The sequence below is a fragment of the Poecilia reticulata genome, chromosome 3, assembly GCF_904066995.2.
Source record: "Poecilia reticulata chromosome 3, P_reticulata-male-v2, whole genome shotgun sequence".
NCBI classification, from domain to species: Eukaryota; Metazoa; Chordata; class Actinopteri; order Cyprinodontiformes; family Poeciliidae; genus Poecilia; species Poecilia reticulata.
Genome location: NC_088832.1, coordinates 20,787,482 through 20,804,324, shown reverse-complemented (window position 1 = coordinate 20,804,324; position 16,843 = coordinate 20,787,482). Strand labels below are relative to the sequence as shown.

The 16,843-nt window shown below is 38.7% G+C and overlaps 1 protein-coding gene across 2 annotated transcripts; it reads left to right on the top strand.

Annotated features, from left to right (window-relative positions):
- Positions 1 to 410: 410 nt before the first annotated feature.
- On the top strand, positions 411 to 15,136 carry dusp22a (dual specificity phosphatase 22a). Of its 2 annotated transcripts, XM_008405925.2 has the most exons (8): positions 411 to 585; positions 664 to 759; positions 1,576 to 1,609; positions 3,753 to 3,835; positions 4,201 to 4,250; positions 8,247 to 8,321; positions 9,512 to 9,683; positions 14,117 to 15,136. In XM_008405925.2, the coding sequence occupies exons 2-8, from the start codon at positions 739 to 741 to the stop codon at positions 14,285 to 14,287; spliced, it is 606 nt and encodes a 201-aa protein (XP_008404147.1). In that variant the 5' UTR covers positions 411 to 585; positions 664 to 738; the 3' UTR covers positions 14,288 to 15,136. The 2 variants fall into 2 exon arrangements, with proteins under 2 accessions (XP_008404147.1, XP_017159283.1); XM_017303794.2 differs by having other exon boundaries at positions 411 to 759.
- The last annotated feature ends 1,707 nt before the right edge of the window (positions 15,137 to 16,843 follow it).

The following is a 16,843-nucleotide window of genomic DNA, read 5'->3' as shown; positions in this document are numbered from 1 at the left end:
CAATTGATCTTTTACGACAGTGATCTATCTAAGCAAACTTCATATTTTGCAGAAGGACTGAAAGTCAGTATATATAACCTGTGAGTGCATATTTCTGGCTTTTGCAAGAGGTTTGACATTGATTATAAACTCATGATAGAACGGTAAGATTTTCTCGCAGATTAAGTCATTATCCATTATAAACTAATTAAAGATAACATTTACTTTTAGATGGTTTCTACAGCCTTCGAATGTATTATTATTTTTCCTTGTGCGTTTGCATTATGCACGGTTTCAAATAAATATATTTTTGTGGAACATTAATAACTATATTTAATTATTAAGTATTAAGCTGTAATGCCATTATTATTATTTGGAACAACGACAAAGGATTTATTGTAGTTTCTATTATATATTACAACGGCCTGCCATAACCAGCGTCTGAGTTGACTGCAGCATGCTGTGATGCCACTTACCGGATGAACAGTTGTTTCACGTCAAAACAATCCGGAAGACGGTAAAGCATGACGGAACTGCTGCTCAGCGGAGGCGAGGTCAAGGCGACGGTGATCCCAAATGTCCATAGAAATATAATCTGCTAAGCCTGTGAGTTATCATGTGCAATAGGTGTCGGCAATTCTCTGCTTTATGAGCCAGGACTAACACGCTCCAGTGTTACTGCAGGTCCATGCTGACATAGCGCAGCTTTTCCAGGTGTCCGAACTGGTGTAGCTCACCGTAAACAGGTCCAGCGACATCATGGGGAATGGAATGAATAAGGTCAGTTGTGCTTTTGCTTCCCTACTCAGGAGTCATGCTGTTTGTGGTCCCTCTAACGTGGCTGTGAAAAGCCTTCCTGATCTGTCCAGATAGTCTGTCAAGTCACTGTCAGTCAGACTGAGCTGATCGTCTGTCGAGTTAGACCTCCAAGGAAATGCAAGTTAGATAAGGAGTAGACCTGTCTGGTATTTTGGAGATTCTTTAATGATTTCTAATGTCAATGCTTGTATTACCTCTTAACATAAACCATTACTGAAACTCATTTGTGATCAAAATGCATTTGGTAAATGCTAACTGATTATAGCAAGGCTCAGATTGTTAGGTAGGGGGCGCTGTTGCAGTTACTCTTACAAATCCTTTTGATTAAAAAAAAAAAAAAAGATAAATAAATAATATATCTGCCATAATGATGTGGAAAATACCTCACTCTTTGAAAACACATTCACTTCTTGAAATCCTGTTATTAGGAAATTTAGGTACATTTGAGGAGATGATAATACTTAATGACACACAATGGGGAATATATATATATATCTTCACTGCTGAGAGGATATTAATGTTTATTAACGTTGGAATTCACCATTTTCTGAGGCAGTGGTGACCGTTGTGGTCCAGAAGCAGCACTCTGGTGCCACTCATCACTTTGCACTGCATGGCCGCTCCAGGCCTTGTATGGCTGTGAGGACATTGCTAAGTTCTTAAGCCTTAAATCCAGCCTTGTCTGACCCGGAACGAGCAGAGTTCTGGTCTCTGAGTTGGAATGGATGAATGAGTGAGTGATTGTAATGCAAGATGTCTGCGTCTGTTGCTTCGCAGGTTGTCGATGGACTGTACCTGGGCAACATAAGAGGTAAGACAAACGTTTCAGAATATGTTAACGAGGTTAAGTGTAAGCATAAAGAACAGACAGAACATGTTAGACTTTCAGTCAGCCTAAATAGGCTATTAGTATAGCCTATTTAGGATTGTTTCTTATGGATCGATGCAACACAGAGTCTTCCATTAAATCCTTTTTTTTTTTAAAATATTTAGTTTTATGTCAGTGTCAGTGGGTACTTTGGAGCGTACTTCCACATTTAAAAAGCACTAGTAATTTGTATGCTCTTTGTGGTTAGTAGCACAGAACAAACCGACAGTTAAGCTGCATCAAGCTGACATCTTTTTGTGGCCGCTTTTGCAAACTGATTTCTGTTTGTGTTTCATTGGAAGGATAAGTAGCATGTAGAAAGAGTTGCTGATGAGACTGCAATAAGAATCAGTAATCATGTGAGTGTTATGATAGCTGGTTTGGCTAGACGCACACCCTCCGCCCAGCTAAACTGGCATTTGCATTTCCACTAATTTTAGCTCCTCCGCCCGATTGCAGTGGCACCACATCTAAAATTAGTCCTGCTGACGGGATCAAGTGATCAGAGGACTAACTATTGCAAAGAACCTGTTCTCAGCTCTGTCTCAATTTGAACCTTTAGCACCGCTGCTCAGAGTTATCTTTATTCTGTGTAAAATATTAACCCAGAAGTATGCATCTTCATTTTTACAACCTTTCATCTACAGTTGTGTTTAGGTGTGGAGCGTCACAACAGTTCTGTTCATTTCAATGGGAAAAAAGACAACAACAAAACAAACAACAACAAAAAAAAAAGCAGCTGTGGATGAAGCTGAATATTGCCAAAAAAGTGAAGATGTTGCGTTTGAGATGCAGGACTTTGGTATCGAGGCAAAACACATTGCCTATCCAAGTCTATAGTTTGAATGTAAACTGAGGAACTAAAATTATTTACGGGCATTTATCAAGTAAGAAGGTGATTGTCTGATTGGGATAAAAATAAAAACTCTACAATTCTGGCCACAATCTGACAGACACTGACAATAAAAGCTTGAGTTGTCAGTGTTACAGAAGTGACTATTTTAATCTGGCTGTATTATGACAGCAGCATTACAGTCTCAGCCATCAATGCGTATGCTGACCTAATCTAATCCAGCTCTGGAGCAGTTTGTGTACCGAACTTCAGAGCCACCATACACTGATGATCTGATGTTACAGCAAACAGCAAAATAAGAACAAAAACCCACGTTGAGTAATTACAGAATGCAAATATTACAGAACATGTAATTGATTCAATGACGTCTTCTTATCTTGATAAACTATCAAACCGTTGATCTGTAATAGCTTCGAGCAGAACAATTTTTTTTTGATAACCAACTTGCTTGGAGTTTTCTTTTTTTAAGATTCAGAAAAATTGAATGTAATAAAGATTAACCTCTTTGCTGTTGCAGGAAGACAACGAAGACGACAGTTATGTACACTAAACATGCAGAACAGGTTGCCGCAAATTTTTACTCAGTTGTCCAATTTTACAAAGAAGACCAGGAAACTGGTGGCACTGGATTTAGAAAGGAGGTGAAATATTAGCAGGAGCAGATGTGGGAATACTCAGACGGATCGTGCACTCTTTTTCTCTTGTGACCTCAATTGCAACATTTACACACATATTTGCACAAGTAATCGTTTTAGCCACTGTCTGAGTATCTTATTGTCTGTGGATGGAGTTCTGGGTCTTGATCCAGCCGTTACAAAGAAAGGGAAGCTGTGTTGAACCAGCCTCTTTGCGCACCAGACATGTTTATACAGGATTTTATTTATTTATTTATTTATTTATTTATTTATTTTTGCTGCAAGATTACTCTGAAGAAATTCTTTTTTTTAAGACTCTGAGTCAGCTGAGATTATTGTTAGATGATAGCCAGTGACAGATGAATTCATACAACATTCTGTGTTGTGAAACCTGTTTCTACAAAAAATAAAAAATAAAAAATCTGAAAAGTCTGTGAGGGTGTAATTCAATCCATTTAAAGCTCTACTTTTTTGTGAATATTCTCAGCCTGTCTTGCACATTTCGTTTCTGAAATTAGAACTCACTGTTGAGCTCACAACATGTAAACACAAGTCGAGCAACTGTTTGACTGATGCGTTTCTTGTTTTCTTTGTGCAGATTCGGAAAACAGAGAAGGTCTCTCCAAAAACGGAATCACCCACATCCTTTCTGTATACAACAACGCTAAGCCAGTGCATGAGGTTAGTGAAGAAACCAGCCGGGGAGGTATTTTTGGCTGTTGCGTGGTGTGTTTTTAATGCATCAAACCAGTGCTTCCTGTGGAAAATTTTATCTGGTGATTTTTCTAAAGGCTTCGGCCTCTTTAGAAAAGTGTAGTTCAGCCTGTCAGCCAGCAGGGGGAGCTAGTGATCTTCGGTTGATGTTAATAGAGCTTGTGACATCCACTGAAGTGTAAATTCATCAGTGTGTTAAAAAGAGGTTTAGTTTAACTAAAAATGCAAAGCTCGTGATACATAACCTACAACACGTTAAACAAAAGATTTATAACCAGCTTTAATCACAATCTGAATTCTGCATTTGACTGCTTTTAATCCTTGTTTTACAGGACATCACATACCTTTGCATTCATGCGGCTGATGCTTCCAGTCAGAACCTGTGAGTAAACAAGTGGGCTTATTATTTGTATGGTTGTTAGTGCTTGTTGTTTTTGTTTTGTGTGTGTCATTAAGACCGTTTCGGTCAATATTGCTAGTGCGAGAATCAAAAGAAAAGTTGATCCACCTTCATTGCTAAGAGTTCATTACTATTAATCTTCATATCTTTAGTGGAAGTTTTTTTTTTTTTTCCTGTACTGCTAAATTTAGCTCAAGTCAGCTTTATTTATAGTACGTTTTCAGGTTTAGCGTATTATGAAATTTTTGGAGGAAAAGACATCTTCACCTAAATGGGAACTTGAGGTGAAAATAGCATATGCCTATGCCTCATTTTTATTTTTTTTAACACAAGCAAGGAATAGAAGGTGACTTAATAACTTAGAATAACTTATCAGTCTCATATTCTACACTCTATTGTTTTTGTTGACCCATTTTGAGCTAACCATCATCTTTTGAATGGATGTGTTCACATTTTATTGCACTAAATGGTCACTTCCTGCCCATGAGCTCTCCACTACCACACCTCACAGTTAATCTGAGATGTTTTTGTTCAGGGCAACAAGGTTGGTTTTCGCCTGGTTTTCACCAGCCTCGTTACTCTGGGTTATTATCAGACATCTAAAAGTTGTGATTGTTTATCTAAAGAAGACGCTATTTTTCCCGAGAGGTTTGTGGTTTATTTAGATGCAGTTTTACAAATCTAATTCGTATTACCGTGTTTAACTTTAAAAGAGACCAGAGGCCTTTTTAAAGTAACCACGCTCGGTGAGCTTCCTTCTCTCTCTTAACTTCAACATGCCGATGGAGGGCCTGTGCTGTCGCAGGTGGAAGCCTTCGTTTTGCAACTTCTCTGAGCATCTCATGCTCTGACCTCAGTGTGAACTTTACACTTCTGAAAAAGAACAGCCGCCGAATTGAATATTTTCAGCCGTTTTGTTTACGTTCATCTTCATGTCGCTTAGCAGACACTTTTCACCCTGTCATATTGCTTTCATGGAGACCCGGCATCCCAATCCGGGGCTTGACAACATGTGGCAGGTTCGGGGATCAAATTCCCAGCCTTACCAAAGATGGATAATCCTTCTGTTCCTGACGAATGGTGCTAAATATTTGTGACTCTGAAATTGTAACAGTCAGTAAATCGGTTCGGAAGCACTTACTCGCTCTTTTAATTTCTATTTGAGGTGCGAGGGGGAACTTTGTTTTGCATATGCTTCTGCTGCAGCCTGTTGAATTAAATGCTTTCAGTATTTACTAAACAGGTAAATAAAGTCCTCATGTGGTTCATTTGAAATGTTCTGCGTATACCGAACAAAAAACAATTGGCAAGTGCTTTGCATGGTTGCTTTCTTTTTCTTTCCTCTATTACATCTATTAAACCGTCGTCTTTCGATAATTTTTCAAGCTTGAATGCTTAATATTCCAAACAGGTTTGTGTTGCGTACTCCTGAAATGCCTATATTTTTGACAGACTCAAATGTATCAAGACGATTGATCAGGTGAGCTAAAAAAAACAAAAAAAAAAACCTACATTGAATTTTCCAGCCAAAACATATATCCTCCGTCGAAAATGTCAGTATTATTTACCTGATACGTCATTTTTGATATGGGTGATCCAGGTCCCTCTTTCTATTAATGCAGACCCTGCATTTATCGGAGGTAGAATTATAAGTTACAAGCTACACATAAGACAGAAAGGGATTGAATGTGAGGCGTCTCTGACCCAAACTGTGATCCTGTTCCAGAGAAGAAGAGCCTGAGAGGAAAGCGCTGCTTCTCTAGTAACAGTTAAACCGACCACAGCAGGTTATATCTTCTGTGTGCTTCGGAGGGAACGTCTGTGTTTTCAAGTGCCATCGGCAGCCATTGGCAGAGGCATGAGCTGCACCTCCGCTCTCGGCAGCAGCTACTATCACAACACATTAGTCATAGCAGTAACATGTCCTCCTATCAGCTCTGTGATTTCATACGACACTGTTTGTTTTAACTCATAATTAAACACCGCGCTCAAACAGAGGACACAAAAAAAAACAAAACAAAAAAAACTTCGGTCTTGGTCAGCAGTTGGAGCATTAGTGAGCCGTCTTCGTTGTTGCAGTGCAAACTGATGACTGATTTTGAGATCAGGGTGAGAAATGCTCGACTTAGTGCTCTCTGTTTAGAGCTCTGGGCTGTGTAATTTATAGGGTGTTGGTGATGTTTCTGCCAGAAGAGTCGAAGTGTCAAGAGTGACTGAATACGTTCCAGAAGAAGCCCTGACAACAGAAAAGCATTGATTCTGCTAGGCAAAAAAAAAAAAGAATCTCAAAGCAGCAAACTTTCTCCGTTTTAACTTCAGTTTCAGCGTTAGTAGAGTCAGTTATCTGGGAACTCGCTTGAAGTAAAACTCTTAATGAGATTTTAACTGTTGTGGCCGTTTGGCTGTTCTTGATTGGGCCAGGTTGGGGTGTGGATGTCTGACCTCCACTGTCGCAATCAGGCGTCCTTCCCTCCGGCAGCAGAGGAAGGAAACCTCCCAGTGACATCTGGCTGTTTGCTTCGACCACCCAGGGCTTTATAATAAACCCCCTCTGTCACAATCACTGGTCTGACTGAGGAGAGGAGAGGGTGAGGCCAACCGCCGTCCTGCCTTGCTTGCCATCACACGGGGGCCCCTACGGTCAGACCTGATGGCCCCGTCTTATGTGTTCAGTACATGACAGAAAACTGCGTTAATGGTGTCTTGAGTGACAGCTGCACTGCAATAACAGCTGCTCTTTGTACATATTCTTCTAATACAGCCTGCAACGGAAGTTCATCTTGTTTTTCGTGAGCGTTGGTTTTAATGCACAGAAATCACAGACCATGAAGGCATCGACTGATTTGCATCAGCATTTGCATTTGTGCAAGTCGTCCCCAAGTCCAAACTGGTTCCAAAACTAAGCAGATCATTGTAATTTAAGAGGGGGAAGGAAAAATCAGCACAACATATACCAAACATACCACAGATTTGCAGAAGCTCATTTTGCATTTCAAACATACAGCAACTTCTATCTGCTCCGGCTCAGTTTTTGCCCTTTTTTCTGTCTTGTTAAAACCTCAAACTTCTCTGTCACAAGTTAGTTTTCCGCACATTGAACGAGTGCCGCCGGAAACCTCTGTGCTAGACGAACGGAGCGAAGTGCTGAGGGAGACGTTTTAAAGAAGGCTTTGGATCTCAAGGAGGAGGGAGGAAAAAAAAAAAAAAAAAGCGACAGTCTATTTTAGCGACAGTCTGTTAGTGAGTCTGCTGTTGAGTAACCAGCATCTGCTCCTCCAGAGACGCCGTTATCAGCCACGCACTTCTCGATTATGCAAAAAGCGAAAGGATATCATCGTTTTCAGACTGAATACACAAGATGCCAGAGGAGCATTTTGTCACACAGCTACACCGGCTCTGTCCTGGTGCCACTTCACCAGGGGGTTGTATTTTGTTGTATTCATTTCAAAGTGATGTAATTTTGCACATAAAGAAAAGGTAGACGGTTACTTCCCTTCTCTATCCCCGCTGTCTGTGCCCTGGTCTACCACAAACTCTCTGTTTGAGCCAACCCAATGCTTCTCTCACATGTCATGAGTGGAAGAGTAGAAAGAGAGAAAAAACCCTCCTGATAAGCAGTTTCTTAGAAAAGACTGAAATCTATTAAAACAGACTCATGCTATGTTGTAAACCTCTCGGAGTGCATTTGTAGTTTCAAGTGTCGGAGTCAGGACAGCATTGTAATTTCTGAAACAAATTGGAACCGCGTCGCTCTGGCCCTTACGGGGGTGGAGGGGTTTCAGTTCAAGGTGTCTTTTCTCAGATCCCATTTAACGGAACCCATTTTTAGCTCCACTACCTGCATCGCTGACAAACAAGATGCTTCTTTCCCTTAATTTATGAGTGACTATATTTGGCTTGTTATTTTAGACATTATTGCATGTTGCACAATTCCCATTTTTCTTCTTGGCAACATTTCTCTTGTGCTCCTTTTTGCAGACTGCAGCATTTCAAAGAGTGCATCGGCTTCATCCACCAGTGTCGCCTCGACGGCGGAGCCTGTTTGGTTCACTGGTAGGTTTTTAAGATTTGAGCAGCTTCCTAATGGTAGCTGAGCGTGTCAAGACTGCTCTCTAAATAAGGGTTATGAGAAAATCCCTTTCCAGATTAAAGCATTTCCAATAAGTGACTTGCTCTTCGGGTCTGAAGTTTGCATGCTGTCAGAATAGGCATGTGGGCCTTTTTAATGGTGCACATAAATTTTGCCATGGTGTTTTTGCTACACAAGCTTCTGGCAGAAACCCTGCTGCATTTGGAGAGTTCATTTGAATATTCCTGGCTCAGACCGCTGCTGTTAAGAATAGCCCACAACATTTCAATGTCTCACATCAAAACCCAATCATTGTTCAGCTAGAACACCCCTTTGGGTCCCAGGTTTCCTCCATCTCTCACCCCAAACACTGAGTTTGACTTCAATATTGAAACTAAAACTGAAATGGAACTGAGGTTATTTCTCTCAGTTGATCTGGTTTGATTAAATATTTCTATAAATAAATGAAATCTGTATGTGGTGTTAAGAAGCTTCTGATGGGACTTGATGTGAGAAGGCTTTCACACATCAAGTGAGTCGTTGCTATGGAAGTTGTTTAGTATAATTGTGGCAACAGCTTCATCTACAATCTAGTAGGTTTCCATTAAAATATTCAATAATGTGCAGTGGCCTGATAAATAAATGAACTAAATGAAAATGCTTTAAGTGGAGTGAGAAAGATTTAGCTTTTAGCCCACAAAAAATATGTTTCAGGTTGTCAAAGTGTGGACACAGTTCCAACTCCTAAGCATGGTGGTGGTAACATCATGCTGAGGGTCTGTTTCACCAGCAGGGGCGCTGCTGCGCCGCTCAAACTGGAAAACAAGTTTGGGTTCAAAGCGAGAGATCAGTCCATTTAAATGGACTCAGTGAACGCTGCCATACAGAGTGATGAAATCCAAGATTACGGCAGAAACTTGTTGCTGTGTGTTGGAGAGCTGCAGCTTGCCGAGGGATTCTTAACCAGGTACCAGGAATAGTCTGTATGTATAACTTTGTGCCAGTCTGAATGCGATAAAGAACTCAGACGTATGCACCCCGTTTCTTTCTTTCTTTATTTTTTTACGTAATGAAAGTAGTTTGCTGTATCATCATTCCAGCGCAAATGCTGCATCACTGAAACCCCGTGACAAAATGCTGGTTGCTGAGTTACACAGTTCCTGTGTTGCTGTAGTCTTGCAGGTGTGTCGCGCAGCACCACCATGGTGGTGGCCTACCTGATGACCGTCACCCACTACAGCTGGGAGGAATGTCTGACCGCAGTGAAGGCTGTTCGCTCGTTTGTCGGCCCAAACTACGGCTTCCAGGAGCAGCTGCAGGAGTACCAGAACACACGTGTCTCAGAGGTAAACCTGACGAACCCGAAAGCAGAGAGAGGCAAACGCTTTGATGGTCCGACTGTTGAAACTGATGCGGGTCTTTAGTTAAGATGTTTTCACCATCTTAAGAACTGCAGTAATTTAGCGCTCTGTAAATGGTTTCAGGTGTTAATTGTGAGTCAGTGCTGAGGCCGGGACAGGATGTGACAGATGCAGCCGTCACATGGAGACTGTGGTTAACCTGTCAACTGTTAATCGCAACCATCTCACACACACACACTTTGAGCCATCTCCCAAAATTGGTTAATTTCTGTCTCCTGCAGAGGACAACAAGCAGCTATGATTTGTTGCCCCGTAAAGGCTAGAGGTTAGAAATACAAACCAGTTCAATACATTCAAATATTACCAAAAAGTTCATTTGTTTCATTAAATCATTTCACTAAGATTAAATACATACAGACTGATGATTTCAAGACTATTAAGATTAGAATATTGACAATTAAAAAGAATTATACAGAAAGGTGAGGGTAATGAGAACCTCTGCTTGATACCTGCCTATTGTAATTTATTGAAAATGACTTAATTCAGACACTCAGCTGTATACTCTACATTTTTGTCTTAAAAATGTAGTGAAACAGAAATGCAATCTGTAAATTTCCCCGACTTCTTCAAATTTCAGATTTTAGTTTTACTTTGTTTTTGGGACGAAGAATTTTTCATAAGAATGCTTTGACATTTCTAATACTTTTAATTGGTTTTAAATCTTTGGGGTTTTTTTGGTTGTTTTTTTTTTTTTATCAAGAAAAATCTAAAAAGTGTGTCATGCATATAAAGTAGCTGAGAAGCAGAGTTAAGTTATAAAACAGTAATATATTACGCTATGAACAACTTACAAAACTCTGTTCACTCCATCATCTGAAAATGGAAACGGACACAACTGTCCACCTATCATGACGGGAGGCGACCAAGGAGAGTTATATTCAGAGAAGCATCCAAGAAGGCCATGGTGTCTCTGGAGGAGCTGCAGGTGACAATCTAGACTTTACTTTAAACTAAAGTAGCAGTTCTGTTTGTAGTTTGCTGCCAGCCAAGCAGGGATCAAACCAACCGTGTGAAAGAAGGTGCTCTGGTCAGACGAGACCAAAATGATTGACTTAAATAAATCACTTTGTGTGGTGGAAAACTGACACAGCACATCAAACTGAAACCAACATCACCACCGTGGAACATGGCGGTAGCAACGTCATGCTGTGGGAAAGCCTTTCTGCTGACAGGATAGGGAAGCTTGTCAGAGTAAAAACACTGTCGTACATAAAGGCCAGAACTACAGTGGAGTGGTTTAGATCATGATGTTAAAGTGCAAACCTAAATCCAAGTGAAAATCTGTGTAAAGACTTAAAAAGTAAAGTTTATTAGTTCATTTAAAACAGAGTCAATTTGCAAAATGACTCTAAAAGATGTTTTTACACCAGACTTAGTTTCCATCTTTTGTCCCTGAGCAGATAAGTTCATAAAACAGTGTAATATGATAAAACATACATTTAAAATCCCCATCTCTAATAACAATCACTGTATAAAGTCATAAAATTACAAGAACATAAATAGTACTTAATGCTAAACTTCTGCTCTGAAAACTGATGTTCTCTGATGCTCTTCATTCAGTCTGACTGAGTTTAAGCTATAGAGTAGAAAAATGCCAATAGTGGGGACGAGGTGGTTAATGGTGGTTCTACTAATTATTGACTCAAGTAGCTCAGTGCCAACCTTTTCAAGTTTTTATTTGTGGAAAATGTTGAAAACCCCACGTGGGATTTTCATTTCACTTTACAATTCTACAGTGCTTTACGTTGCTCATAATTACCAGGAGAATTACGAGACACTAGGGGTGTGAATACTTATGTAAGGCTCTGTATATCTGATCAAAGTAGAAAAATCCAAGTCAAAGTCCAGGAAAATTTTAAAGTCAATTTAAGTGCCGGATTCAAATATTACTGATGTACAGTTTGGTCCTTTCATCATATTCTCTTTAATTCATCTGAAGAATGTGATCCGTACTGAATAGATCACATCCGACGTGAGCTTGAGGCTTCTTGCTGTTCTCAGCCTGTGTCTTTTGCAGAAGACACACAGAGTGTGTGATTCCATGACCGCGCCGTGTGAGAAGGGGAACTGCAGGGGGGTTTGCTTGGATTGCATTAGCCTGGGTACTGCTCATCACGTGTTAATCATTACTGTCAGCATTTTGCAACATAGCATGACTTAAAAAAAAAAAGAAAAAAAAAAAAAAACCTCATTGTTTGAAAACGTTGCACTGATTTCTAGGATTTAAGAGGAAATGTGTTTTCTGCATCTGTGATTTTCCCACGTGTGTAAGGGAGAAAGTAAAGCCTCCACAGATGATTTTTGTAATCAAGATTATCCAATTAACAAGAACTTTTAATTATTTATCTAAACACGCATTTGTTTGAAAGTGTTGGAGATCCTGCAGACCTGAGTAACCTTGAACGTTGATAAAGTTATCAGATCATTATAGTTTAACCAATCCCTGCCTTTGAACTGGATCAGTGTTATGATTAAAACATTTGGTAATTTTCCAGGTCTGTATAGTTGAGGAAAAAGGGAAATTAATCATGGAAAAATAGTCAATTTTCATTTTCTAAAGAACAGAAAGGAATTGTTGCTGTGTTTTTGCATCGCTTTATATTAAAATAGCATGCTTCCTCTTATGATTTCTCATTGTACATTAATTTTAACATAGTACCAGTCAGTATTTTTTTTTTAAAAAGAACCATTTTACCATCTATGTGAGAGAAGCTTCTCTTCAAGTTAAACTAGACCTGTGGTTCCTAAATTGCACCTAAATATCAAACAAATCCCTCAAACTGATCGATAGACTTTTCTCCAAGCAAGAAAAAAGTCGGGAATCAAAATCAACAAACATGTTTTACAGAATCAGCATTTAGCCTGGGAGACTTTCTTCCTTATTTGACATCTATAACAGTTGTAGATTTTGAAAGAGGCCGGTTAACCCAGACGCCACAAAAGCAGCCGTCCATCAGCACGCTCTGACAGCCAGCCCATCAATTTAAGCATTATTATTATTATTATTATTATTATTATTATTATTATTATTATTATATATTATTATTATTATTATTTTATTTATCTGTGAAATCTTCTGATCTTAAGGCTTGACTACAATTTAAACAGATTCAGAGTTGAATGCCCAGAATCTTTTATTATTATTATTATAAATAAATAAATATCAACATTTAAATCTGGAGAACTATAAAATAAAATGTAGGAATCTTGTCAATCTGTTCCTGTTTTTGTTCAGAAGCTGCTGGGCTGGAGTTGTATCACTTTAAGCATTTTTCCTCAGATCAACCAGATGTGACTTATCCTCATTATACTTTGTGGCTTTTGTGGGGTTATAAAATATTTCAAGATGACACATTAACAATTTGCTAGTTTCTCTTGATGTTATCTTTACTCTGGTTTCATCTCTTTTACAGCTGGGTTCGTGTAATGAGTCAGTGCTGTGATGTTTGGCTTTTTGGATGAATTTGAGAATGCTAATTTAAGGAAGATGAATGTATTACTTTCACAATGACTTTCACTTCCAATTTATACAAGTTGGTGGATAAATCCTGAATATCATTAGAACTTTTCTTGATGTTAAGGAAAGTTTTTAAAGAAAGGCTTATATATGTAATTAAAGCCATGTAAGCTGGACAGTAACACTAAGAATGAAAACAAAAAAAGATTACGATCCTTTCAATTTTTTATTTTTATTCTTCTAACAGAATTCAAGTTCTACTGTTAGAAGTTTCATTCTTAGGTTATTATCTGTTATCTGAGGTATCTATTCAGCTCAGATGTTTGAAACATGGAAACAGTTGTTGCAACAGCACAATGATCCCAGAGACACATCCAAACCGATTTTTGGAATGCATAGAACAGGGTGGCAACAATGGCATTTCTCAACCACGGTGATTTTTCTGCATTCTTTAATATTTTAATATTGCATCGGATCAATAAAAAAACTATTTTTAAAAGCAAAAATGTGAGCTTAATGGAAAGCGTGTTTACTACCTGCTTAGAGGTTGTTATTTTCAAAAGGTACTTTTGACAAACGAGACTCATCAGGAAATATATTTAATAAATATGATTGCACAACCAACCGTTTATGGCCAGTTGGATGTTGAGGGAGGGATGTATTGTATGTGTTGTATGTAGCCTTGGTGTATAATTTGGATGCTCTGTGGATTTGTGAAAAATCAATTATAAATGCATTTTCTTTTTTTTAAAAAACATGACATTTTTATGTTGTGTTGTATTTCACTTTTGAGAAATACAGCAAAAATGTTTTATTCACTATTTATTTTTCCTGAGCATGGCTCACCACATTATTTGAGGTAACGAGGGTCGTCATCGCTTGCTTCTTCTTATGTCTCCAGTACCGAGCTTGGCTTCAGTCCAGTTTTCGTCCCAGTCCGTTCAATGACCAGCAGGAGGTGGAGGCTCTGTTAAACCAGTATGCGGAGCAGCAGGAGAGCCAGGGCAGAGCGGTGGACCACAGCTGGATGAACCGCGGAGTGGACGCTGGTGATGCTGAAGGCGACGGCTGAAACTACACGCTCCGTACCCAAATCAGCCCCCACACCGAATGCAACTTTAGAGTTTGGATTAAAGATTTTGTTTTTTTTATTTTTTTATTTTTTTCTGTCACAACTTTTTTAAGTTGTGGGTATTTATTTAGAAATGTGCTACAAACTTTAATTCCTTATATGACCGAGCACTGCCATTACTATGGTTTTGGTGACGCCTTACAATAAAACACCCAAGCACTTTAGCCATAATGAGTAACTTCCATGTTTCTTTCTCAATGTTTTTTTTTTTTAACCATTGACTCAGCAGCCTTAAATCTGACTGATTAATGCTGTTTTGATTAAAAACTGTTTGTCTTTTTGAAAAACGAAATGCTCCAGTTCAGCCATAATGTCTTTTTTTTTTTTTTTTACATACATCCCTTCAGTTTTTCCAAAATAAACTATTTAACACCGTAGCTTGTAAAATCATCATGTGCACTGGACTGATGCATTTTTCAAGTGCATCTAATTAATATATAAAGAGAAAGATTTCTTTTATTTGGACACATTACACACACACACACACACACACACACCAAAATGCGTTACCTGGACCCCACAGTGAAACTTCCAGATTTGGTGGAAATAAAGATGATGTGTAGTAGGACACAGTGTTGCACAAACTCCTAATTTCCCTGATCAGAAGGGAACTTTATGCTCCTCATCAGGCTGTAAGCAGGGAAAAAAAACAGTTAAACAATAAAAGCAGGAGTTAACATTTGGTGGTAGATTGCTTTAATTGTCCACAATAATTGATGGTACCATAAACACATTGAAAATGTTTTAACATTTAGGAAATGTTGCTTGAAATAAAATGAGCTCAATGAACTTTGAAGAGTAATCACCTTTTGATTTCCAAACACCTGTCTTCATTTTACAGCCGCTTTGTAATGCAATTGTGGATTTTTTATTTCTTTTTAATGTTGTTAAATTTCTGTTCTGTTTTAATTATGTATATACGATTCATTTTATTATGTTTTATAAAGAAATGCAAAATTGCTAATAAATCTGAGGCTCTTGCAATGAGCGTTTGAGCCAAGTTGAATGATGTAATTCAAAAAGAACTGATAAGGACAATGAATCACATGTTAAACATTTACTTCCTTTTTTTAAAAAAATTAAATCTTAATCATACTATCCTTATTATTCATGAAATTCTTAAGAGATTGCAGACGTTTTAAGATGACATGCTTGTCTTTGATATTTTCAAATATAGCAGAAGGGATTCCAGAGCGGTTCGGAGCGAACAGCATTTACTCTCATACACCAACATGGAGTTTGCATGTTCTCCCTGTGCATGCAGGGGCTCTTTCCGAGTACTCCGGCTTCCTGCCACAGTCCAAAAGTTGAACACGAACTTCAGTTTTCTCAGAAAATTAAGACATGATGAGACCAATAAACAATCATCTATGATTCAGTGATATTAAAGCAGAACCTTGAAGAACTGCTGCTGCTGACTTTTCAGTAATTTAGCAGACAGCACCAGAATTAGAGGAACTTCATGAAAGGTTGAGATCTTAATGGGAAATTGAGTGGTAGAAAAATAGGAAAAACACAGCTTTTAGAGGACTGTGAAGCAAAGCCCATGCAAGACTTTAGTAGAGATTACAAGGCATGGGAGAAAAAGCTTCAAGAGCCGCCATATATTTGGACATTAGCTGTCCCATTCCTTGTGTTGAGCAAATCCTACACTAGAGGCAGCACCAACAGGGTCATAAAGTGGAAAATATCAAAGATCAAAATTTCTATTTTCAAAGAAAAGCGAAAGACGACAAGAAATGTTGTATTTCAGTTGGGAATTAATGTTCTTGAGTCTGGAGGAAGACTGGAGACATTCAGAATCCAAACGGTGACCGTTTACGGTTTGTCGCTTTTGTTCCACTGATGAATTGAGTCCAGTTGGTGCGTCCATCTGCCAGGACATTTTAGAGTACCTCATTCTTCCTTCTGCTGCTGATAAGTTTTATGAAAATATTGATTTCATTTTCCAGGAGGACTCTGCACCCGCTCACACTGCTGAATGTACAAGTACTTGATTTAATAGCCATGATATAGCTGAGTCTGATTGGTCAGTCTGTGGAGTATTGTCCAGAGAAAGATAAGACATGATCAGACTGAACAATGCAGACAAAGCGGAGGACAATATTAAAGCAACCTGAGCTTCCTGAACAGCAGACTTGATCTCCTTCATAATACTCAGCACTGTTACAAAATGAATTCAAATATTGAGAGCATATAGTGTTTCTTTTTTATTTATCTTGTGCGTTATTCACATTAGCTGAACAGTTAGCTATAAACCCTAGTGGTAAAATTGAATAGAAACACTCTGGCTCCAGTTGCTAATGTGTGATCAGTCTACATAACACGCGAATTTCACTTTTTTCATTTTATTCACTGAAATAAACCAACGTATCGATTATGTCTCAGCTTATTGAGATGCTCATGGAACGGTTGTATCTTTAGCTTTTATAACTGACTGTGTCAACATTTGCAAGGAGACAGTTGGACAGGTTTAGACATGCAGCTTCCTGGCAG